Source organism: Ptiloglossa arizonensis, chromosome 8 (assembly GCF_051014685.1).
Source record: "Ptiloglossa arizonensis isolate GNS036 chromosome 8, iyPtiAriz1_principal, whole genome shotgun sequence".
In the NCBI taxonomy this organism is placed as follows: Eukaryota; Metazoa; Arthropoda; class Insecta; order Hymenoptera; family Colletidae; genus Ptiloglossa; species Ptiloglossa arizonensis.
The window spans coordinates 8,128,730-8,151,135 of record NC_135055.1 but is presented as its reverse complement, the minus strand read 5'-3'; the positions used below and the strand labels follow the sequence as shown (position 1 = coordinate 8,151,135).

Here is a 22,406-nt window from a genome sequence, read left to right as displayed (position 1 = left end):
GTACGTTCGGCAAACCTCCACGAATACGATGGTTAAAGTTTCATTCAAAAAGAAGCAAAAATAAAAAAGTTTCTTCATTATTGCATTAATTTGCTATGTCGATATGCTTTTTTCCTCATTTCGACTTTCAGACTTCTTTTTCTTTCACTTGTCCTCATTTATATTTGGCACAAATAAAGACGAATTTCAAAGGACAGCTCGACCGCATCAGACCTAAATATCAACATCTGCATTGGATACGTGCCTGACTTGGGTCCCGATCTTCATGCAGTTATCCAACTTTTACTATACTTGTAAATTATAAAACAAAATTCATTAATTGTAAACACAATTTCGATTAGAATTTGTATTATAAATCTGAAAATGTATGTACATTTGAAAGATCTCATTTTCATGTTCCCCAAGTTTCCCAAAATTTGTACAATGTATTTGCGTTCTACACTTGCTACGAAGGTGAACAATCATTACGATTATTAATTTTAACCTTGATTTTATTACATCCATTTTTCTCGTTTTAACTAAGTTTAACTGCATTATTTTTCTATATGGTAAAGATTCCAAACGTACTGCCATATATGTAATTATTATCAAAATTTAATGAAATATGGACGTTTAAAAAGTTAAAGGATTTGTTACTTGAAATGAGTACGTGTTTAATTTCTCACCTGGATCACAGTTTATTAACCTTGAGCGTGTACCCTAGTGTTTGGATAGAACAAGCAGCTTAATTCTAACAGTCACATTTATATACAGAATATTCGCGTTATTACTAGCCAGAATCTTTTTCGAAAACTATTACGATTATAAACAAATAAGAGAGGAAAAAGTTTTAGTTTTTTGTATGATCAATACAACAGTGTATATCAATTTTGAATATTTACATGATTTTTCGAGAAATGGTGACCTTTCACTTTTTAAATGGAATGCCATATACATTTTTATATCATATAAAAGTATGTATCAAAATGACTTCATTCATGTACTATATGATGATCCTCGAGATAATAGAAGATCAGGATTGAAAGAACAAGTTTGAATATTTTATAACATTGTATTTACAAATGTTTCCTCCTGATATAATTTTGCTCGTACAACGTGACTGAGTGAATATCTTGTTATTTAGTATCAGAGTGTTTTCATCTGTTTTTATTCCAATTGAACAATGTCATTTCTACATCGTAAATAGCTTAGTAATGTTCCATGTAAAATGATATCTTGTTATTCAGTTGAAGAAAAAGCAAGTATGGTACGCAGAGAGAGTACATTGAAATGAAAATCCATTTGTTTTAGTTGCAAAGCCTTTTAAGGAAACAAGATCTTTGCAAAATAAGTATCATAATCGGAAATCTTTTATTTCTAATGATACAAAGGTAGATGTTCTTTTACATTTTCAAGAAAATTCAAAAACTTCAATAAGAAAAGTAGCTTCTGCAAGTAGCATTTCAGTGGGATCCGTTCATAAAACTTTAAAAGCGCATAAGTACAAGCCTCTTAAATATTGTACAGTACAAGGATTACAAGAAAGTGATTTTCCATGACGGATGGAATTTTATAGTTAGTTTCTTATAAATAATAGAAACAATGAAAACTTTTACAAAAGATTTCCTTGGATCGATGAATCAAGTTTCAATAATAATGTAACGAACAATGTGCATAATGCACACACACGGTGTAATAAAAACCCAATAATAAGAAGAGAAACTAACTTTCAGATACAAGTTCGTATAAATATCTGGTGTGGCATAATTGATAACTTGTCACTAGGACCTTATCTTTATAGCGATATATTAAATGGTATTAAATACTTAGAATTTCTGAATACTAAATTTGAAAATTATTGGGAAAAATTGCCACTGTCTGTTACACAAGATATGTATTTTTAATACGATGGAGCATCACCACATAATTGTAGAACTGTCAAAAATTATCTAAACAATAAGTTTGGAAGTAAATTTTAGATTTCTTTTTACAGGCAACTCTTAAAAATATTGTTTACGATACGAAATGTAATCCGTAGAAGTGAAATGTGTATTCGTGCACAAGGAAATCATATCGAACATCTTTTGTAATCTTATTAATACAAAGTCCTAGTAAACACAATGTTATGAAATATCGAACTTTTTTCTTTTATTCCCCATCTTCTATGACTTCAAAGGTTATTATATGGTACGCGAATGAACTCGTCTTGACACATACTTTTATATGATATGAAAAAATATATGGCATTCTATTTCGGAAACTGAAGGTCACCTTCGTTAAAATAATGCAAACATGCTAAATCGATATACACTGTTCCATTAATCGTAAAAAAATATAAAACTTTTCTCTCTCATTTCTTTATAATCGTTCTCGAAAAAATCGCTGGCTAGTAATAGCGTGAACACCCTGTACACAAATGGAATTTCCTTCTCCACTCTGAACTTTCCTCTCCCTCGCCTATTCTTTGGGCCTTTGGCGCGTTTCCTCGAAACAGCGAAGTGTTAACGTAGAGAAATCGAAAGTTTGACAACTTAGCGGAATTTCCTTTCGGCCCGTTACCCGTGACTAATCGGTCCAGCCCTCTGGGTCTTGTAAAGGGGGACACCTTCCCGAAATCGTCGGTTTATGACGCCCGCAATTAGCTAGCGAGGCACTGACGTGAAACCTACGTAACCATACCTACGGAAAAGTTCAATAACATATACTGCCTCAAAAATAGTTTTCGTTGACGCGCGAGTCATAAACTTGCATAAACGTAAACCGTGCACGCCAGATGATTCATAAAATCATACGGTCGGACATTAAAAGGTCTGGGGGCAAAATATGAATTACTAATAACAACTTTGAAGCTTACTCTTCAAAACACGGTGCAATCTCGAGTCAGTTTCTATCATTAATATCGGAATAAGCAAATATCGTAAAGATTACAAAATTATTTAGGTACACCGCGATCACTAATACATTAGTTACACTTACTTCTGTTATCATCTATTATACACAACAATGAATCATTTTCATGGAACATTTTACTATTGGTACTCACCGAATATCCTACTTGTACACAAGTATATTTATTCAACTCGATATATTTATAGAATAATTTTCATGGAACATTTTACCATTAGTACAATTATGCTCCTCATTGAGTATCCTACTTGTACTCGAGTGTATTTATTCAACTCGATATATTTATAGAATAATTTTCATGGAACATTTTACCATTAGTACAATTATGCTCCTCACTGAGTATCCTACTTGTACTCGAGTGTATTTATTCAACTCGATATATTTATAGAATAATTTTCATGGAACATTTTACCATTAGTACAATTATGCTCCTCACTGAATATCCTACCTGTACACGAGTGTATTTATTCAACTCGATATATTTATAGAATAATTTTCATGGAACATTTTACCATTAGTACAATTATGCTCCTCATTGAGTATCCTACTTGTACTCGAGTGTATTTATTCAACTCGATATATTTATAGAATAATTTTCATGGAACATTTTACTATTAGTACAATTGTGCTCCTCACTGAAGGTACCTCTAATGTACACGAGTGTTTATTTAACTCGATATATTTTTGACTTCGCGGTGCCCGAGAACTTCGAGAGATGTGTAGCAACGTGTATACATACAGTACATCATCAAAGATGATGGAAATATTAAAAAATAAGAAAGTAATGTCACGTACCTGGGAGTAGGTATCCTCCTGATAGGGAGTTCTGCGGTGACACTCATCGTAACACCTGCCGTCGTATCCGCTCGGTGGACGTGGATACGGATCCTGCACAGCAGCCGCAGCTGCACAACAGTCAGGTATCTGTGCCTGGTATGTTTCGTAGGGGCACTTATCAGGTTGGCTGGTAGTCCGCGGCGCTTGGTGCACTCGCTCTTGGGGCCCGGTCCCGTAACCAGTACCTCCGGAGTGATGCATCGTTCTCCCGTCGATCCACTGGTCGATCACTCCATCCTCCCGCAATTCACACGATCCACGATCGGCGTCATATACTTTGTCTTTATCGCGGGTTGCCCTTCGTGCGGGTCCATTATCACTTTTTTACGACATTACGGCTACGTGAGCTATTTCTATCCAGGATCTAATCTGGACCTAAAGTGGGTACAGGGTGAGACACGGCACAATTGTCTCACCCTGATCTCATATTCTACGTCACTTGCATGTTTGTACTCTATCGAGAATGCAGACATTGAAACAATAGCGGTACCGCGATATTTCGAAATTCCTTTCTAATATGAAAAAGTTACGCCGTTCGAGATTTATTTCAATGAAAACTGGTCATTTCAATGAACGGTCGTTTATGTATTCTTCAGAATGTAGAGTAAAAACTGAAATAACGTGTCAAGAATTTTATCTAAATGGAACTATTCTGGACTAATTACGCGTGTTACTTTTTTCCAAAATTTCACCGATGCAAGTTAGCGTGTATGAAGCAAACAAGATGAAGTTACACCTGGTAACGAAAACTCGTCTATTGTTTCGAAAATTGAAATACAACAAATCGACGAAATTTTTAGACAACTGAAATATTTCTTTCGAATCTTGTATATTTGATCGTTTTGAACTGGAACGAATGAAGATTACTGTTATGTAAATTAAATGAAGAAGGTGGTACCCTCTACACAGGTCGTACGCGATCCTACAACTTGAAATATTATTAATTAAGAATGGTAGTGGTTGAGTAAATTCAGATGAATCGTATTGGTATTACGTTCTGCGAGACTCGAGATTATATTAATCAATAATGTGGTGTTACGATATTTAACAAAATAGTTTTATAGATGTTGTTCAGGGTGAAATTGTTTTTTGTTACCTTTGCAAATTGTATTTGATTTATGATTGAATGAAGTTTAACCTGATACAGATGAATTAAATGTATCGAAAATAGTTTTTACGAGAAACAATTTTCTAAAATTTCAGAACTGATTAAGGATTGGTATAAACTGCTTCGTAATCTTCCACATTACGTTGTTCGAATTTAATTGAACGAAGACTGTTTAAAAAATGAACAAATGGAGATGTGCAACCATAATTTTAAAACAAATTTGTTTGTCTCTTACATCCTACACTAATTGTGATTTCACTGATTAAAAATAAAATTATTCGGTATGGATTAAAATAATATTTAAATTGAATTTTATATTGAAAATATTGAATCTCATCATTTAACTCTTTCGTTGTTTCAGTCTCTTATAATTGCTCAGAAGGGACGATGGAGGAGTGACAAAAACCGATTTTAATAAAGCTTTGCACAATTGTTCATTAGGTAAACCGAAGGCCTTTCCTGCATTCGGTTTGTACTACTTTTGTACTTTGAGAAAAAATCACCCCTTTTATCCGAGTTGTAAATTACAAAATATATCGAGAAAAATTCAAATAAATGTTGTATTATTTTGAAAGGTCTGTATAGAGAGTGTAACTGTTACGATGATATTTCAGCTATTTTCGATTGTGCGACAAAAAATATTCTGAATAAAAATTAATCAATTTCCATCTGGCTATAAACTGTTATATAACAAATTTCAAAATCTTGATGTTTTTAAATGGCACAAAATTTAATAAAGAAAAGTTGCAATAATTTATTTATATACATATAAAGGAAATATGCAACATACATTAAATCAACAATTTTATTATTGTTTTCACTGGAACACAAATTTAATAAAATTTTTAATCGACTTTAATTAGACGTAGCTTTTTTGTGACAAGTAGCGTTAATGTCAGACTTGATTCTGATTGTTCAATAAATCTTCGAAAATCTATCTAAAAAGGTATCAACTGTACAGACTTGCAGGTTTAATGACATGATTATTTCTTCTAATAGTTGTCACAATAAACGCTTCAATAGTACGGATTGAATAATTTTGAAAATAATAATGATTATTACGCATGTTAAATTGTATTCCTTCTTTCCATTACGAGAAGCTTATCGAATCAGTGATAATATTTAAACATCACCGTAGATCTTCGTCACCTCGACTAACGACGATTCTTGCTTTCGATTGCATCGTAATTGCATAGAATTCGTCTAGATAGAAATGAGTATCGACGGATTTATATTATTCTTAATAAATACAAATTAGTTCTTTTCGCTATAAATAATTTTCATAATATTAACGTTCACGCAGGAACGGACTATGGACAGAATGAGAATGTAAACAAGTTGTGCCTTCTTCTCGTGGACGAATAATATTATACAACATTGGTTGTACACATATGGCTCTATTGCTTGGTAACCTCAATTCCCGACTTGTTTCTAGTGGACTTTTTTTCTAAAGTCACGTACAATTATTAGTTTATGCTGTGCCAATTGAAAGTATCCAACATATAAAGCAACGAATCTCCAGAGACATAAATTTTGCTTAAACGACTGAATTTGTCCTTAGAAGCAAATCTACTTTTGCTTCTCTACTTTATAATTTGTCCAGTTGGGACGTTTGGTAAATTGTTGTAACGGTTTGAGTCAATAGCACGTAGATACTTCCTCATTAATAATGACTTATACAGCGATTACGACGTACACTGTTGAGGAAGGTTATTTGAACATTTCCTATGAAGTCTTTTAAGAAAACTTGTTACATATAAGTTTCTAGCTAAATCATTTGACTGATTTTCCAATCGTATTTTGTATTATATTTGCATTGTCTGTTGTAACCCGTTTGCATTCTAAATTGCGATCTTTAATGGCTCCATTTTTATTTATTATTAAGCATACATGTGAGGAGTTCTATCATTTTCTTCATTTTCTATGATTATTGACTTAGAAATTTGATTCGTTTGATGAGCATGTTAGTGATTGTTTCAATGTTTTTAATTGATGTAACTGATAATTTTTTTTTATTTCTTGATTTTTACTTGTCGTATCAATGATTAGGTTAATATTTTGTGTAGAAAGGAGGGTTTCTTGTATATTTTGGGACGTAGTAATAATTTAATTTTCATACTTAAAATTTTTTGTAACTACTTTCTGTGTGAGGGTAGGAAACAACCGGAGTTTAGAAAACAAATTTTGTTGTTGTCCTTTTCTGACTATACAGCCCTTGTAGATGGCCAAATGGGCTCCCTGGCAGTTAAAACATTTTACATTGTCTATTTTCGTTTTAAACGGGTAGTTCGTAGTTAAATGTTTGCCTGCACATTTGACATGTACGATGTTTTGTTACAATAGTTTCTAATGTGTTCATAGATTTGTCAGCGTAAACCTTGCGGAACGTCCCTTTTAGTTCTAGGAAATTACCATATTAAGCAGTCTATACATTTTATGTATTTTTTTATTATTTTAATTAAGTTCAAGTTCAATAAAGAATAGGGGAAGCGGTTTTTTTCGTAATGTGCTTGATAATATTATTTATCTGTCTTACTGTATGGATAAACGCTTTCTTGGTTCGTTGATTATTGACTGATAACTTTTCTTTTTTTCAATTGATATATGTAGAAGTTTGCATTTTTTTTTCTTGGAGCTAAAACTACACCTATTTTACTATAGATTTTAGTGGTGTCTTGAACTTTGACTTGATCATTCTTTAATTGTTTTAATGTGAATTTCTTGTCTCTTATTTCGTTTAATAATAGAATAAGGGACTCCATAGAAATTGGTAGAAGTTTTGATTGTAATTTACTACTGATTTCTACAATAGGGTTTTCTGATTGATTTTCTAACGATTATAATCTAATATACTGTAAGGATTCTCATCAGTCGTAATTATTTTATTTGGTCAACATCTGACATATCTGCCGTTTGTTGAATAGGCGAATTAAGTTTGCGTTTGTTAGTTGCAACATTTTTCTTTTTCGTTGTAGTTTCATTCCAGTCTACCTGAATATTAATTTCCGTTGAAATTAAATTTTCAATTCGGTTTGGAGTAATTATACTATATGTACACTTAAATATTCAAGAATTTCTGAAAAATAGGGGAGAATGGTATAAGTTTTATTAAAACAATTATGTTCTCGAAGATTCTTTTATGTAGACATATAGATCTTCAAAAATGACATAATATTTATTTGAATCGATATTTGAATTTATATATTTATGAATTAGAAGTGTATATATAAAAAGGATGACTAGATTAAAAGTGGTGGTTTCTCCATAAAAACACAAATCTAGCACTAACCAAATATGGCAAATTTCTTAGTTCGGTCCAATGAACAATTGTGCAATAATTCGTTAAAATCAACACGTGTCTGTTACAATTAATGATTAATTTTATTTCGTAATTTTGGTTATCTTCTCCGAAGCGAGTCGAATTATAATTTATTTCACCCTCTTGATATTAGTATAGTTGCGGTTTAATAAAAACTGGTGTAAAGTCAGTTAAGAAAATATTTAGGTTTAAATTAATTATTTGAATCTGATTCTATACATTTTCTCATTTGGAAAAGTTTTCATGTAGTCATTCGAATGTATTATTGGCCTTGAATGAGAATCAGGCGTCTGACAAAAATTTCTGGCAACGTCCAATTACAGTGTGTATGTATGTATGATAGAATTTGTTTATACGAAATTGGCGGAGCTGGGTTCGTTACCAATTTACCATAGATTTTCCTTTCTACAAAGCGATTACTTTCTTTTCCAGCACAAATGTTCTAAAAATTTTTTTTTGCATTCGAGGACATCCTCATGAAACGATATTGATGAATAAAAGATTGATTTTGTACAAGAGAATAATTAACACATTTCCTGAGAGCAACGGACTACAAAAATACTTGAAAATATACCCCTTATTATCGTGATATGCACTGCAAACGGGACACGCATATTTCAATCAATATTCGCGAACGTACTTTGAACATTTTAAAATAATTACCGCTTTCCAATTATTTAAAAATTACGATTTCAAAAGTCATTTTATATTTTTAAATCATTCTTCACTGTAATGTATAAAAGTGGACGTTTTTGTTATCTCCTGATTGTGAAGTTAAAATTTAAAATAGTAAAATATATTGTATGTTTATATATGGTTCATTATTTATAAACAGGATTTCGTTTGTTAAAAATATTCATTCTTTCCGAATTGAATTTGTCATTCGGTATTTCATACCAATAAAGGGAACAGTGATTGCTCAAATTTTGTTTAAAAAACCAGTTCATTTGCAAGAGTTAGCAAACTTGAACAGTAATTTATTAATTCTCGACGTGAATTCTATTTCTTCAATTTTTGTTTCGATCAATTTTGAAGAACACAGAAGTTTGGAAATACACACATTACTACCTACAAATATTTGATAAGTAATGGATGATAATATTTCTACAATTGTATTTAAGAGTTTATAAAATGCCGAAACTATTAATAACTGAAGAAAGAAAATGAAGTTGAAATTAAGTTTCTCTAAAATAACATTGCTAAATAATTTCTAAAAGAATTCAATTCATTATAATCAGCATATACAATATCATGAAACACTCAATGGACCTTAATATATAATATCAGAAATGTGTTCAGTGATGTGGCAATGGTATTAGAATTATTTAAATATAAAATTTTAAGGAATACGTGCAGCTCTTTATTATTTTATGTATAAATTAAAAACTGCAAATAATTCCTCTCTTTTCTAAATGAATTAAACACAAATGGTAAGTAATCGATAAAGGTTTTCCATGTTTATAAAAAACGCAAGACAGTATAGTAAAATTAGACTACAGTCTTTTAAATACAATACTATTACAAAACTAAATGGAAGTACGTTTCAAAAAAGAATTATAATCTAAATATCGTAGTAATTCAAGATAAAATTAACTAAAATCGAACCAGAATATCAAACAAAGTAACTTTACAAGGGCAAAAATCATTGATATATTCCAATAGTGAACTCTCTCCGTGCACACCAACTTTCATTAAAATCAGACTCACAAATTTACTTAGAATAAAGCGTATGAATACTTTCGTGACTGGCTGTATATCGACTACTAAAAACAAAATCCCAATAAATACCCTATAGAGGTACATCAGAAGTATAAATAGGGGATCTTTCAACGCAGAAATTCAATTCCTCGACCTAGCAAACGATATCTATATAACCAAATGAAAGAACATAGCGAACACCCTCGTAGAGATGTTCCAAAGGAACTTAAACAAAGAAAGCGACAATGAAAGAGATCCCACATTTACAACTAACAACACAAAATCAATAAACAGTAACAACTATTCAGATGACTTTGACACAGAATCCACCATAAACTCCCAATATCACGTTAGAAGAGCTGAAGAGTACCCTTCGTATCGCAAAAAATTAAATTCCAAGATGGGATGATGTACCAAGCAAACTGATGATAGAATTACCGCCAATCGGTATTAACCATCTCCTAAAAATCTATAATTGCATGTGGTTACATCAAGTATTCTCCGACACTTGGAGAAAAGCTACAATTATACCTGTACCCAAAGTGGATAAGAATAAAAACAAATTGTAATTTTGACCAGGCTTAGAACAGGGGCACTGCAAACTCGCATTTAAATACTTTACTAAGAAACAGATTCACCAATCTTCGTAATAAAAAATTATCGACAAAACATCTAATAATATTGTATAACTGCTCTCTGTTTGTACAAACTCACAAACTACTGATTTTATTAATTGGTAAAAGCGAAAACCTTCATTGTTTTAAAAATATCAGCCTATCGATTATGTACATCAATCAGAAGAATGCTTAGATGGACAATAAAATATTTATCGAATGATTTACAAACGTGTTTGTATAAAGTATAAAACGTATATAAAGCAGTAAATGGAAAATAGTTGCAGAGAAAAAATGCTGTTACTACTAGTTATAATGCAATATGTTGCATTTATCGTATGGAATTTTTGATAAAATGGATGAATTTATTAAAGTGATATTCCTGCTGTCCAATGTTACTGTACGTAATAGAATTATAAAAATGTAGTTATAAAAAGCATATTTATTGCAAAAATTTGTATTTAGATCTAACGATAGTAAAATAAATTTATTAAACATGTATAAACGTTTCGATCTGAAATGCTATACTTATTTCATGATCAATGTCTGATAGGATGTTAAAAAAGACGTTGGAAAAATCGTGCAGTGAACGAAATACTTTTAACAATACACAGTACGCCAGTCTACTGAAGTTTAAATAAAAATATTATTATAGAATGGCTAAATAACGATAAGATAAATTACATACCTGATAATGAAATTGTGAAACAAGTTAATGAATGGAACAAATGTAATGAGATTGAAAACAATGTAGAAAAAGAAGAAGAGTATAATTATAATTCGATTTCTATTTCCACGCATTCAGAAGCATTGCTCAGGAACGAATTTACGATGGTTTGAAGCACAGGCAAAAAATACAAAAGACAAAAATACAAAAATACAACCAGTGAAATAATACTATTAAAGAGAATCATTGAATTGACGACTAAGAAAGCCTGGGAGACTGGAATGGATATTTCAGAATTTTAATTCTTAAATTTTGGGTCTACAGTTTCTATATTTGATTAATATTAATATCGAAGTTCTACTATAAAGCTCGGATAAACTTTATAATCTGTAGCAGAGTAATAGTAAAAGTACAATGATTTCATTATCCCTTCGTTACAGTTCATATTTTTGTCATAACTCTTTAATAAACCATTTATGGGTATATGTCTACATTACATATTCTTCTTAGATTTCTACTAAGATCATACTGACAGAGTTTGGTCAGTTCGTAAATTACTTTCATTGGAATTGAATATAAATGATAGTTAGCATTGCCAGTAGGGTATAACATATTTATTAATGAAATATTACGATCCTTAAGCTCTCCTCAGATACGGTTAGTCTTTGATTTACATTAGACCTGTACTCGTAGAATCAAATATTCCTAGTAATCGTAAAAACCGATTCAGAGTATTTTCATAATTGTATTTAATTAATCGACACGATCAATTCGCGTAGACCAGGATTATTAAGTTTTCAATCGACATAAGAGGTCACGAAATCGCTTGTTATTTCCTTCATTAACTCTCTCGCACCTCTTACTTAATCTTGCCATTCGTTGAAACGTTCACGCACACGTGTACACATACGTGTACACGTCTGTGATCAGGCTGGCCCTTTTTGAAATCAGTTCGACTATAAGTCTAACTTTCTGCAGTTTCGAGATCGTTACACCAGACGAGATCCCTTTGTTTTACTCCATCCTAGCACTGGCTGTTTCTACTCTCGCAGCATTCTCGAAACACCACTTCCGCTGTACGTGCCCTTATTTTATCGGTTCTTCTTTCCCTCTGTCTTTTACGTCGCCAATTTCTTCTCTCGACCAACGGATGCTTTCTATTCCGCGAAGAGAAAAGCTTTTCCTAGCTTTCAATGATCAACTGGAGATGAAGAGCAAAGAGTAGACATTGGACATTGACAGAAACCAGAGGGAACGCGTATCAAAGATAAGAAATAATAATCCTAATTGAAAATGAAAGTATGGAGCGTGGAACGCACTGTATGATATTAGGGGAAAACGAATAATTCCTTGTGAGAAAATAAATCGAAAGTGCAAAATGGAATTTTTTCTTGTGAACTGTTCTCGAGAAAATCGAATTTGAAGATTGGTAACGTACTCTTGCGACTACTAATAAATCTCTTTCTAATTATTGCACTCACGTTTGCATTTATACAATGCAAGTGTAAATATTGATAGTTATATTAATTACAAACTACCGACAACGTAGTAATATTGCTTGTTCCTATATACGGTCGAATTAAATATTAGGAAGAACGATTTCTCAATTGTTATTATTTGGTTAGCTAAGTGCCACGGTAATTAAGTGAGAAAGATGTGTTTCTAACTGCATAATAACTCCAGAAATATATTTATATATACGTCCATACATAAAACACTTCTCTAAGATAAAGTATCACAACATGACAAATAATGAGAAAAGATGAAATAAAGTCTCAAAAACTATTAATAATAATTACAAATTCATCACTGAATTTGTGCAACACGTGGAACAGGGAAAAGTAAGTTTAAAGTTTACACAGTAATAATATTGCAAAATATCAAACATATGCCGACTATTTTTTTCATTTATGTATGTACAGTGGCGGACATACTTACAAACATACGAATAATTATATTTTCATTATTTATTTAACTTGGAAAAATTTTTTATAATTTAGTTCACCTTATTTTATACATGTTTAAAGGATACACTACTATCACATACGGTGAAAATTGTTAAATAATTTTTAAATGAGGAAAATGTTACTGTTTTGAAGTGGCTAGATCAAAGACCTAAATCCAATCGAGATGCTTTGAATTGACATCGATAGAAAAATAAAACATACGAAACTACAAAACATCAATGAATTATGTAAAGCAATAAAGCATTTAAAGCATCAGAGCAAGTAATAGAACTCGATTCCTATCGATCGATACATTCGCTTAATACAGTCTATGCAAAAACGTTGTGCAGCAGTAATCAAAGCAAATGGCAAAAACTAAAATTACTGTAAGTTGTAATAACATATAATTCAATTTTCACTCTTCAAAATAATATTCTGTTATCCAAAATATATTATTCGTAAGTATATATCCATAAGACGAAACATAAAAGCGACTTTTAATTACTGTTATCTTGTTTAAAGATTAAATTAGTATAAATAAATTTTCACTGTGGTTTTTTAATAATATATATATATATATATTTATTTAAAAGATACAAATGATATTCCTATATGATATTGCCAAAAATAGAATCTACAGTTAAGCAGTGTTCGTAAGTGTATGTCCACCACTGTACATTATTTTTAATAAGTATTTGTGTCTTTATTTACATAGATGAGTGAGAATAATATAAAATCCGTGGATGTCGGACAATTAATAGTTAAAGATAGAAATAACGGTTTAAAATTTAAGGAAATTGCAAACTTGATACATACTTTCAATTATGGAAGCTAAGAAAATGTGATAAATATAAAAACTATAATAAAGTACATAATTTAACCAAATCTGGCAGACCAAGAAAAACTTCAAGAAGGGATGATAAAATGATAATTCGCGAAATAAAAAAAGATTATTCCATATCGGCTCAAGCTACGAAGGAAAATTTAAGTCTTATTAATATACATGGAAGAACAATGAGAAGAAGATTGAATAAATGTGGTTTCAAAAATTATTTAGCGAAAAAGAAACCTTTTATTAGCCCTAAGAATAAAAAAGAACGTTTACTATTTGCTAAACAATATATAAACAAGCCACTATCATTTTGGCAAAGTGTCATTTAGTTTGACGAGTCAAAATTTGAATTGATGAATGAAAAGAAAAGAAAAAGAGTGTATAAAATATACAAAATGTTTAATTAACGATTAAACACGGTGGTGACTTGATAATGCTTTGAGGCTGTTTTTCTATGATAGTTATTGGAAAATTAGTTAACATTGATAGTCGTATGACCGTTGTCGACTATGTCGACATCTTAAATAGCAATTTACTACAATCGACAGAAATGATGTGTTTAAGAAAGTTTATTTTCCAACAGCATAATGATATCAAACACACTTCGAAAGTTGCATCTGCATTTTTTGCCAAAAAATAAATTGAAAAGATCGAATAATCACCGCAATCACCAGATCTTAATCCAATTAAGAATACAATTATTGTAGATGAGAATATTTCTTACAGTGCTGGAATTAACAAAGAAACGTTTTGGATAGTTCTACGAGAGAAATGGTGCTTCCTCTGAGTAAATGTGTTAAAACATTTACTCAGCAGTATACAAAAGAGACTGCAAGCTGTGATAGATAGTAAAGGAGAGCATACAAAATATTAAGAACAATACACGTGTAAATAGAGAAAATATAACGCCAGAAACATATAATTAAACTTACTTTTCTCCACGTAGATTTTTCATATTTTCCATTATTTTAACCAAACACATTTTTTTCATTCTTACGCGTAATTCTGTCGTTCTCGTTACTTCGTATGATGTACACGTTTGTGAAAAATTGATTGCTGTTGTAAAATATAATTCTTGTAAAATTATGTTGTTTCTTCGCTTCTGCCTAATATTTAAACTTCCTTTTGTTCGCCATTGTATGGGAAATTTGAATCGAGGAACAATACTAGTTGCACCTCATCTTTTACGCATTTATACATTTTTACGTAATAAAGACATTATTATGTGTATGCAAATATCTGACACAATTTTATTTGAACAATGAACGTTGCAAACTAACGAGGAGAAAATGTCCTACGCTGTATTTGGTAGACTGCAGAGAAATGAATTAAATCCATATTTCCACGATCCGGGAGGATCGATTTTGCTATCCATCTTTTTTAAATTTCACCTTTTGCCTGTTTTTTGCGCCGGTACCAAACCTTGATCAGAAAACTTTCTACGAAAGAAAAAGCTCCTCCAGGCTTTCAGCGATCACAAAGCTTAGACGAAGAAAGAGAAATAGAAAGTGCCAGGGGGGTGGGGGTTGGGGGCGGAGGAAAAGAAGCGCAAATACGATGAAAGAAGAAATATAGAAGCGAGATAGCGATGGAAGAGTGCCACAAGATTGGGGACTCGTCAGTATGGTTTCCTTGGCGAGACAGCATTGTTTTATTCATCACGGTAGTCTCAAAGGTACGATACGATTGGTCAGTCTCGGTTGACGAACAGGATTATTCTGCGGGTACTCGATTATCGAAAGAAAATCTTGTTGTCGTTTTACTATTACGGTGTCTGTACTAGGTACGAATTGTTTTCTGTCAGTCAAGTCTACATCTCATTCCCTTCTCGGCCGCATTTTATCGTTCACTTTGTCTTCCGTCGTTAATCGAAATGTCGCGTTGCCTCATGGAATTTATCCACCATTCATCCTTTCATGCGTGTGTTGTCATCCATTCTTGCTGGGATTTTATCACTAGCTTTGTGCCGAGGTTTTTTTTAGAATTTCAATGTGCAAATTGTAGATTGAATAGTGAGTTGTTTCATTTTCGATTTTACAAATTCAACTTTACCGACTTTCTGTTTGGTACGTACGTGTAATAGTTTAAAGAATAAACAAAAAATAACTAATCAACCGTGGACGGCAGTCATATCGTGACTTAATGTAACTTAAGTAATTAGGTTTATAGAGAAATGAAACCATTGCATAGTGATCCAATTAATCGAAATAAAAATTGAATTTTCCACTTTTCCCTGGTGGTCGAAAAATGTTATGTTACGATCTTCTCTGTCGACAGTTTAGGTTTTGTTTCTTCTAGGAGATGTTTCCAATGTATAATGAGTTTTCAAATATAAAAAAGCAAGTAAGCATAGAAAGCTTTCTAGTTTAACTTCTTTTTGTGCTATATGCTTAAGAAATTATTATAATTACAATAATTCGTAAAATATCAAAAGCGACGGGTACTTGGATGCCAGTACTCAATTGTTTTTGAAAATTTTATGCCGTAATTGTCTTTCAATAACACGAACAAACTCAAAGATTACGATAAATAAATGTTTTCATTATTTTTGATAGCCTTTCCTCTAACCTCTAAGCAGAAGTTAATTTTATGCTAATCAGAATATTAATCTTACATGCAAATTCTCTGACGAAAAACACCGTGGATCTACCATGTTTACGACAAAAAATAATGAAGTGTTAATACAACTTACGGCATTGTGTATCCATAAATCTTAAGGAAAGTAACATAATTTAAAGACAAGCATTTATTATTTCATCTTTATCTAGCATGGTGTAACAGTAGGAGTCATTACCAACGTAATTCACAAACAAGAAAGTGGCTTCCAATTACCGCTTGATTTTCATCCGACTATATACTTTTGGTTGCTAGGGCGCATACAATACATGACCCAGATAACTGAACTAGCCTGCGATAAAAGGGCCAGTTCTGGAACAAAATTCCCGAAGAATTGAATAGAGACAGGATGATACGTAACAAACAATTAATATCTGTTTCTTTCGCATACAAGGTTTATACCAATATAAACTATACTGAAAAGCATGTATGCCACAATAATTTAGAATAACTAAAAATTCTTATAGATGGGTAACAGTGCTGTCACTCTATTACAAGGTGAAGTTAACGTAGTAAATGTGTATATAAAAAGTGGAATTGAAGGCACCATGTTTAGAAGAAAATATAAACAAGCCAAACTAAAAAGGAAACAAATATGGAGTACTACAATTAGAAAATGTACAAAATTTTTTTGTTTATATGTAAAATACTGACTGACTAAGTAGTATTCTAAAAATTAAGAAAAAGGGATGGATCTTTTTATGAAAGAAAAGGACTTAGGTCTTTTCTAAAAAAGACTTAAAAACGTCTTTCATAATTTTGAGAGGGGACTCAAATGTTTTTTTTTGTTTACTATAAACCCATATTTTTTATTTGGGAATCCTGTTATACGATATATAACTTTTGTATGAAATATTTTTTTGTAGAATCTCTATTTTATAAGTATTTAAGGAAACATCCACAAAATTGTTACATTTTCTTCCAGAACACCATAGTGTTCGATGCAATATCTCTTAGATTACTTTTATTTTAGTCAGTTGCTGCACATCGGATACAAACTATCAATAACTGTATTTACATAAAATTGAATAAGCTTTCACAAAATCGAAGCAAATGCAAAATACAAATATTTGAAGGGACATATCGAAACTTCTTGGATTCTAACAGTTAATAATTAATCATTTTATAAATATTTCTTTAATTATTTTAAAAGATACAGGATTTCACATAAAAAAGAAATGGTTCAAATTCAAGTTAAATATTTTTTTAACTTAGAATACGTCTCTCATTCTTTTCTTCTATATATTTAGCTTTATTTGCAATTTATTATATTACTAATAACGAGCAAATCGTATTTAGTGTTAATTAGTATACAAAAATAAATAATATGTTCAATGACATACATCTCTCGTGATTATATAATTACTAATTTGTTATTAATCTGGGATTGTTAATCTGTTTGTTAGGTTTAACGGTTTGAGTCTACGTGTGACTGATGATTCTTTGTACAGCCTTTTGGTAAATTCATTAGAATGGTAGCGTAAATTTAGCAAATAATTTATTGCACATTTTGTGGCTTCCTGCCTAACAGATAGAATTGAGTTATTTTCGTATTGCATCATTGATTATTAAACCATGACACGTTTCTAATTATGCGTAAAATTTCGATTGAAATAGTTCCAGAATTTGAATGTTGGAGATGAATGTTAAGCTCCAAAATTCTATGCCATACGTCCATATCGGTTTTAGTATGCATTTATAAATGGTTACTTTCAAGTTTAACGATAGTTTTCATTTAGATACTATGAGCCACTACAGTTTATGTAGTTTCATTCCCAACTGTTTTCTTTTTTGCCAGATGTGTTCTTTCTAGTTCAATCTATGGTCTAAATGCATTTCAAGCTATTTAATGAAATCTGCTGCCGATATCGTTTTTGAATTTAACAACACTGCTGGGCATGCACTATTTCTGAGTGTAAAGGTAATATGAGTTGATTTCTCTATGTTTTCTCTGATTCTCCAATTTTTAAACCATTTTTGAATATTGTTTAAGCTGTTTTGTAATTGGTCGGAAGTTTTTTGCGAGTCCTTATGTACAGCTATTATAACCGTATCATCAACATGAATTAATGGCATGTCTGTAGTATATAGTATATATAGTGGAGGGCCAAGGAAGCTCCCTTTTACCACATCTATTTTTCAAATAGGATTTCGATATTTTGCAGTAATTAGGTGCAAGTAAGTCTTTAATCCCGTACAGTAGTCCTTGATATCATACCTTGTCGAACGCTTGCGTAATGTCAATAAAAGTTGAGAAGCAGTATTTTCGTTCCTTAATTGCTTGATTTATTTATCTACCAATTCGGTGTATTTGTTGAGTTACGGCATGTTTGCATGTTTCATCCTGAACCAAAATTGATGTTCAGGTATAAGCATCTTTTTCGTCTGTCTGTATTTATTCAGATGCTAATAATTACTTCGAGTTTACATATTAGTATTATTTGTGCTATTTTCCACTGAATAGGAAAATAGTTTAATTTTAACGTTGTGTTATGCAAAATGGTTAAAGTCTCAGTTGATCGAAGAGTTCTTTTAGCATTTTCCCATTCATTAAATCAATACCGGGTATTTTTTTTTATTATTTATTTTTTTAACGATTCTCTTTACCTCAGATTGCTTGAACGGTTCGTAGATTAGTATAGCTTCGTCCTGTTCAGATGATGACGAATTTTCTGATCCTTCTTGTCTAAAGTTTCTTGAGAGTGCGGTTGGAAAATTGATGTTAGATAGTTTGCAAAGGTTTTAGCTTTTTCTTTGTCAGCGCCGACCCATTTGTCGTTGTCTACTTTTATTGGTGGTGCATGAATTATCGGTGATATTATTCTTTTAGCCGCCCTCCATAAGGAGTAGTCAGTATCTTTCGTTGGAGTTAATTTTTTTATATAGTTTTTAATTGCCTGTTCGTTTTCTTACGTGATTAAGGTTTTAAGCTTTCTTGTAATTCGGTGTCATTCTTTTTTATCCATTGGGTTCCTGGACTACTGCTATTCTTTTTTATTTTTCTCTTTTTCAATATTTGAATTTTGATCATATCGGTACTTAACTGATATGTCGTAACAGCTGCTTGTCGTACAATAACTGACTCTAATTCCTCTGGTGTCTTTAGGGACACATTATACTTAACTCTTTCATCGAGCTTTTTCTTAAATATAGACCAATTAATTCTCCCAGAGTGTAGGATAGGATATTTTTTTATTCTCTACTATATTTGAATCTACTGTAACTATTATCGGCGAGTGATCAGAGTTTGAAAAATCAAGGCTGACATGTAAATATTCTTCGACTATTCCTCTAATGACACGAAAATCAATTAGGTCAGGGTTTTTATTTGGTCCTGTGGGCCAGTAGGTAGGTTCTCCTGTGGATAGTGGATAAACATTATTCTATTATTCTGTTGCATCGAAAGATGAAGTTGGCGACCCTTTTATGTCGATATTGGCAAACGAGATACCCACCAGAGGTGCTTGGCATTATAGTCCTCCATCAGCAACGATCCTGGTGCCTAGCATTTGAAAGAATTCGGTATATTGTTCTTTGATCATTTTTGGTGGGCTGTGTACAGTGGAGATTGTCAGATTTCCATGCAAGTAGGAAATAAAGAGAAATTTAATCAATTCTTTAGCACACTAGGTGTGAGATTTATCTCAGGTGGAGACTACAATGCGAAGCACCCTCAATGCGGTTCAAGACTCAGCAACCCAAAAGACAAAAGGCTTCATAAAACAGTGATATCAAGAAGGTATAATCACATCAGCACAAATGAACCGATCTACTGGCCAACCGACCCCAGAAAAACGCTAGATCTATTCGACCTTTTACAGGCAAAGGTATCTCGTTAAACTAAGTTGAGGTAAATACAAGCTTTGACCAGTCATCTGATCGTTCACTAAATATATTTACATCGAGATCTATGTACGTAGAAAACGAGAAACGGTTGTTGTTAAGCATTGTGTCACTCTGATGACTGCATCATCGTATAGTCAATCTGATAGAAAAATACTTCAAGAAACATACGATATGCTTGGCTGCATTTATCGATATTAGTCAAGCTTTTGATAGAATACGATACATGAGTTTATCATATAAAATTAAACAAAATCTTCCGTATAATTACTATGACGTGCTAAAATCTTACTTAGTTGACAGGTCTGCGTGTTCATCGAGACAGCGCCTTAAGTCCCAAATTATATCAAATTTACACAGCCAGATCTTCCTAATATAACGAAAATGTACTCGTGCCTACATTCACGAACTGTGTTCATGGCTCCCTATTGACACCTTCCAGAGGATATTACGAATCCATCGGGTAGCTCTGAAGAAGATTACATGGACCAAAAGATGGAAAATTAAAATCAACGAAAACAAATCAGCACACATCACATTTACCATCAGGCATGTTACATCTGCCCCTGTTGGATTTGCTCGTGGGATCGCACGCGGGGATTGGTCCTGGCGAGACAGAAGATAGAAGCCCTCTGATACCAGACCCAGCAACCTATGCTGCTGCAGGTGGCACGAACCGATGTTCGGCCAGCAGACTGTGCGGGGTTGCGACACTCCTGTTGGAATGGCTTGGCAGAGGCTATAGTTCACTCAGCTTTCGTATGGTGCAGGTGCTGTCCGGGCATGGTTGCTTCCGGCGGTACCTGCACCGTATAGACAGGGAGGGGACGTCGCGCTGCTGGCATTGTCCAGTGGACCAAGACACACCCTGGAGGTGTGCCCCGCCTGGGCGGGTGAGTACCGTGTCCTGGTCGGCATAATTGAGGCTGATCTCTCGCTGCCGGGCGTGGTGAGAGCCATATTCGGCAGCGAGAGGAAGCAGAAGGCCGTGGCCTCCTTCTGCGAAACCGTAATTTCGCGGAGGGAGGTTGCGGGCCGGGGAAGAGCCGGCAACATTCCTATAGTCCCCTATCAGCAACGATCCTAGTGCCTAGCATTTGTAAGAATTCGGTATATTGTCCTTTGGTAATTTTTGGTGGGCTGTATACAGTGGAGATTGTCAGATTTCCATGCAAGTAGGAAATAAAGAGAAATTTAATTAATTCTTTAGCACACTAAGTGTGAGATTTATCTCAGGTGGAGACTACAATGCGAAGCATCCTCAATGCGGTTCAAGACTCAGCAACCCAAAAGACAAAAGGCTTCGTAAAACAGTGATATCAAGAAGGTGTAATCACATCAGCACAGATGTGAGCCGTCCTAACTGTGGTGGATAGGGACACGTTGGCTTTGCACCTCGTGTTTCCGGTAGATGGGTGGTCCCGCTATGAGAGGGAGACGCTTTCGAGGGGGAGGGGTCAGCGTAACCCCCGCCCGAGAACGGACCTAAGATGAATACCGCTTCCCAAATACCGTACCGGGGCGCTTTGGATCTTTGTGGTGTTGGGCGTGGCTATGGGGGTCTCGAACAATCGTGATATTGGGGCTCGCCCTTCGTGTGGTCCCTTACGAAAAGTAGGGATGGGCCAGTGTGGCCCTGCTTCGCTGCTGGGTATCTAGGCGTTGAGGAAAGTGGAAGGGAGGTCTTTCGTCGTCCACCTCTGAACGAAAATGTAAGTGGGCGCGGCAACCGTGCTGCCTAAGGAAGGGGGGATGGCACAGGAAGCTTTACCCCACCTTCCTTCCGAAAATGTGCGAGGATGGCCACCGTGGTAGGTTTCAGTAGGTACATAGGTCCCTTGTCCGGTGTTTCCGGGTACGGGGAATCCCACACTCCCCCGGATCCACCCCAAGGAGTCGAGGGAGTCTTTTGAAGATTTCCCTGATGTAAAAAAGAAAGCATGTTATGTCTGAATAAAAGATTCGCATTGAAATACCACATGAAAAAGAAGAGACAGCAAGTTGACATTACTGCAAATAAGGGACATTGCTGCAAGTAAG

The 22,406-nt window shown here is 33.2% G+C and overlaps 2 protein-coding genes across 2 annotated transcripts in view; one reads left to right on the top strand and one right to left on the bottom strand.

The window, feature by feature from the left end:
• Positions 1-22,406, bottom strand: part of LOC143150343 (dipeptidase 1) — a 214,770-nt gene that overhangs the window by 161,924 nt on the left and 30,440 nt on the right. The window contains exon 2 of the mRNA XM_076318535.1: positions 3,682-4,098. Coding sequence (XP_076174650.1) covers positions 3,682-3,924 — 243 coding nt within the window. The 5' untranslated portion in view covers positions 3,925-4,098. The remainder of the gene's footprint in view (positions 1-3,681; positions 4,099-22,406) is intronic.
• On the top strand, positions 13,737-14,236 carry LOC143150664 (uncharacterized). Its single transcript, XM_076319115.1, has 3 exons — positions 13,737-13,748; positions 13,791-13,854; positions 13,944-14,236. Exons 1-3 carry the CDS (start codon positions 13,737-13,739, stop codon positions 14,234-14,236), a joined length of 369 nt encoding a protein of 122 aa, XP_076175230.1.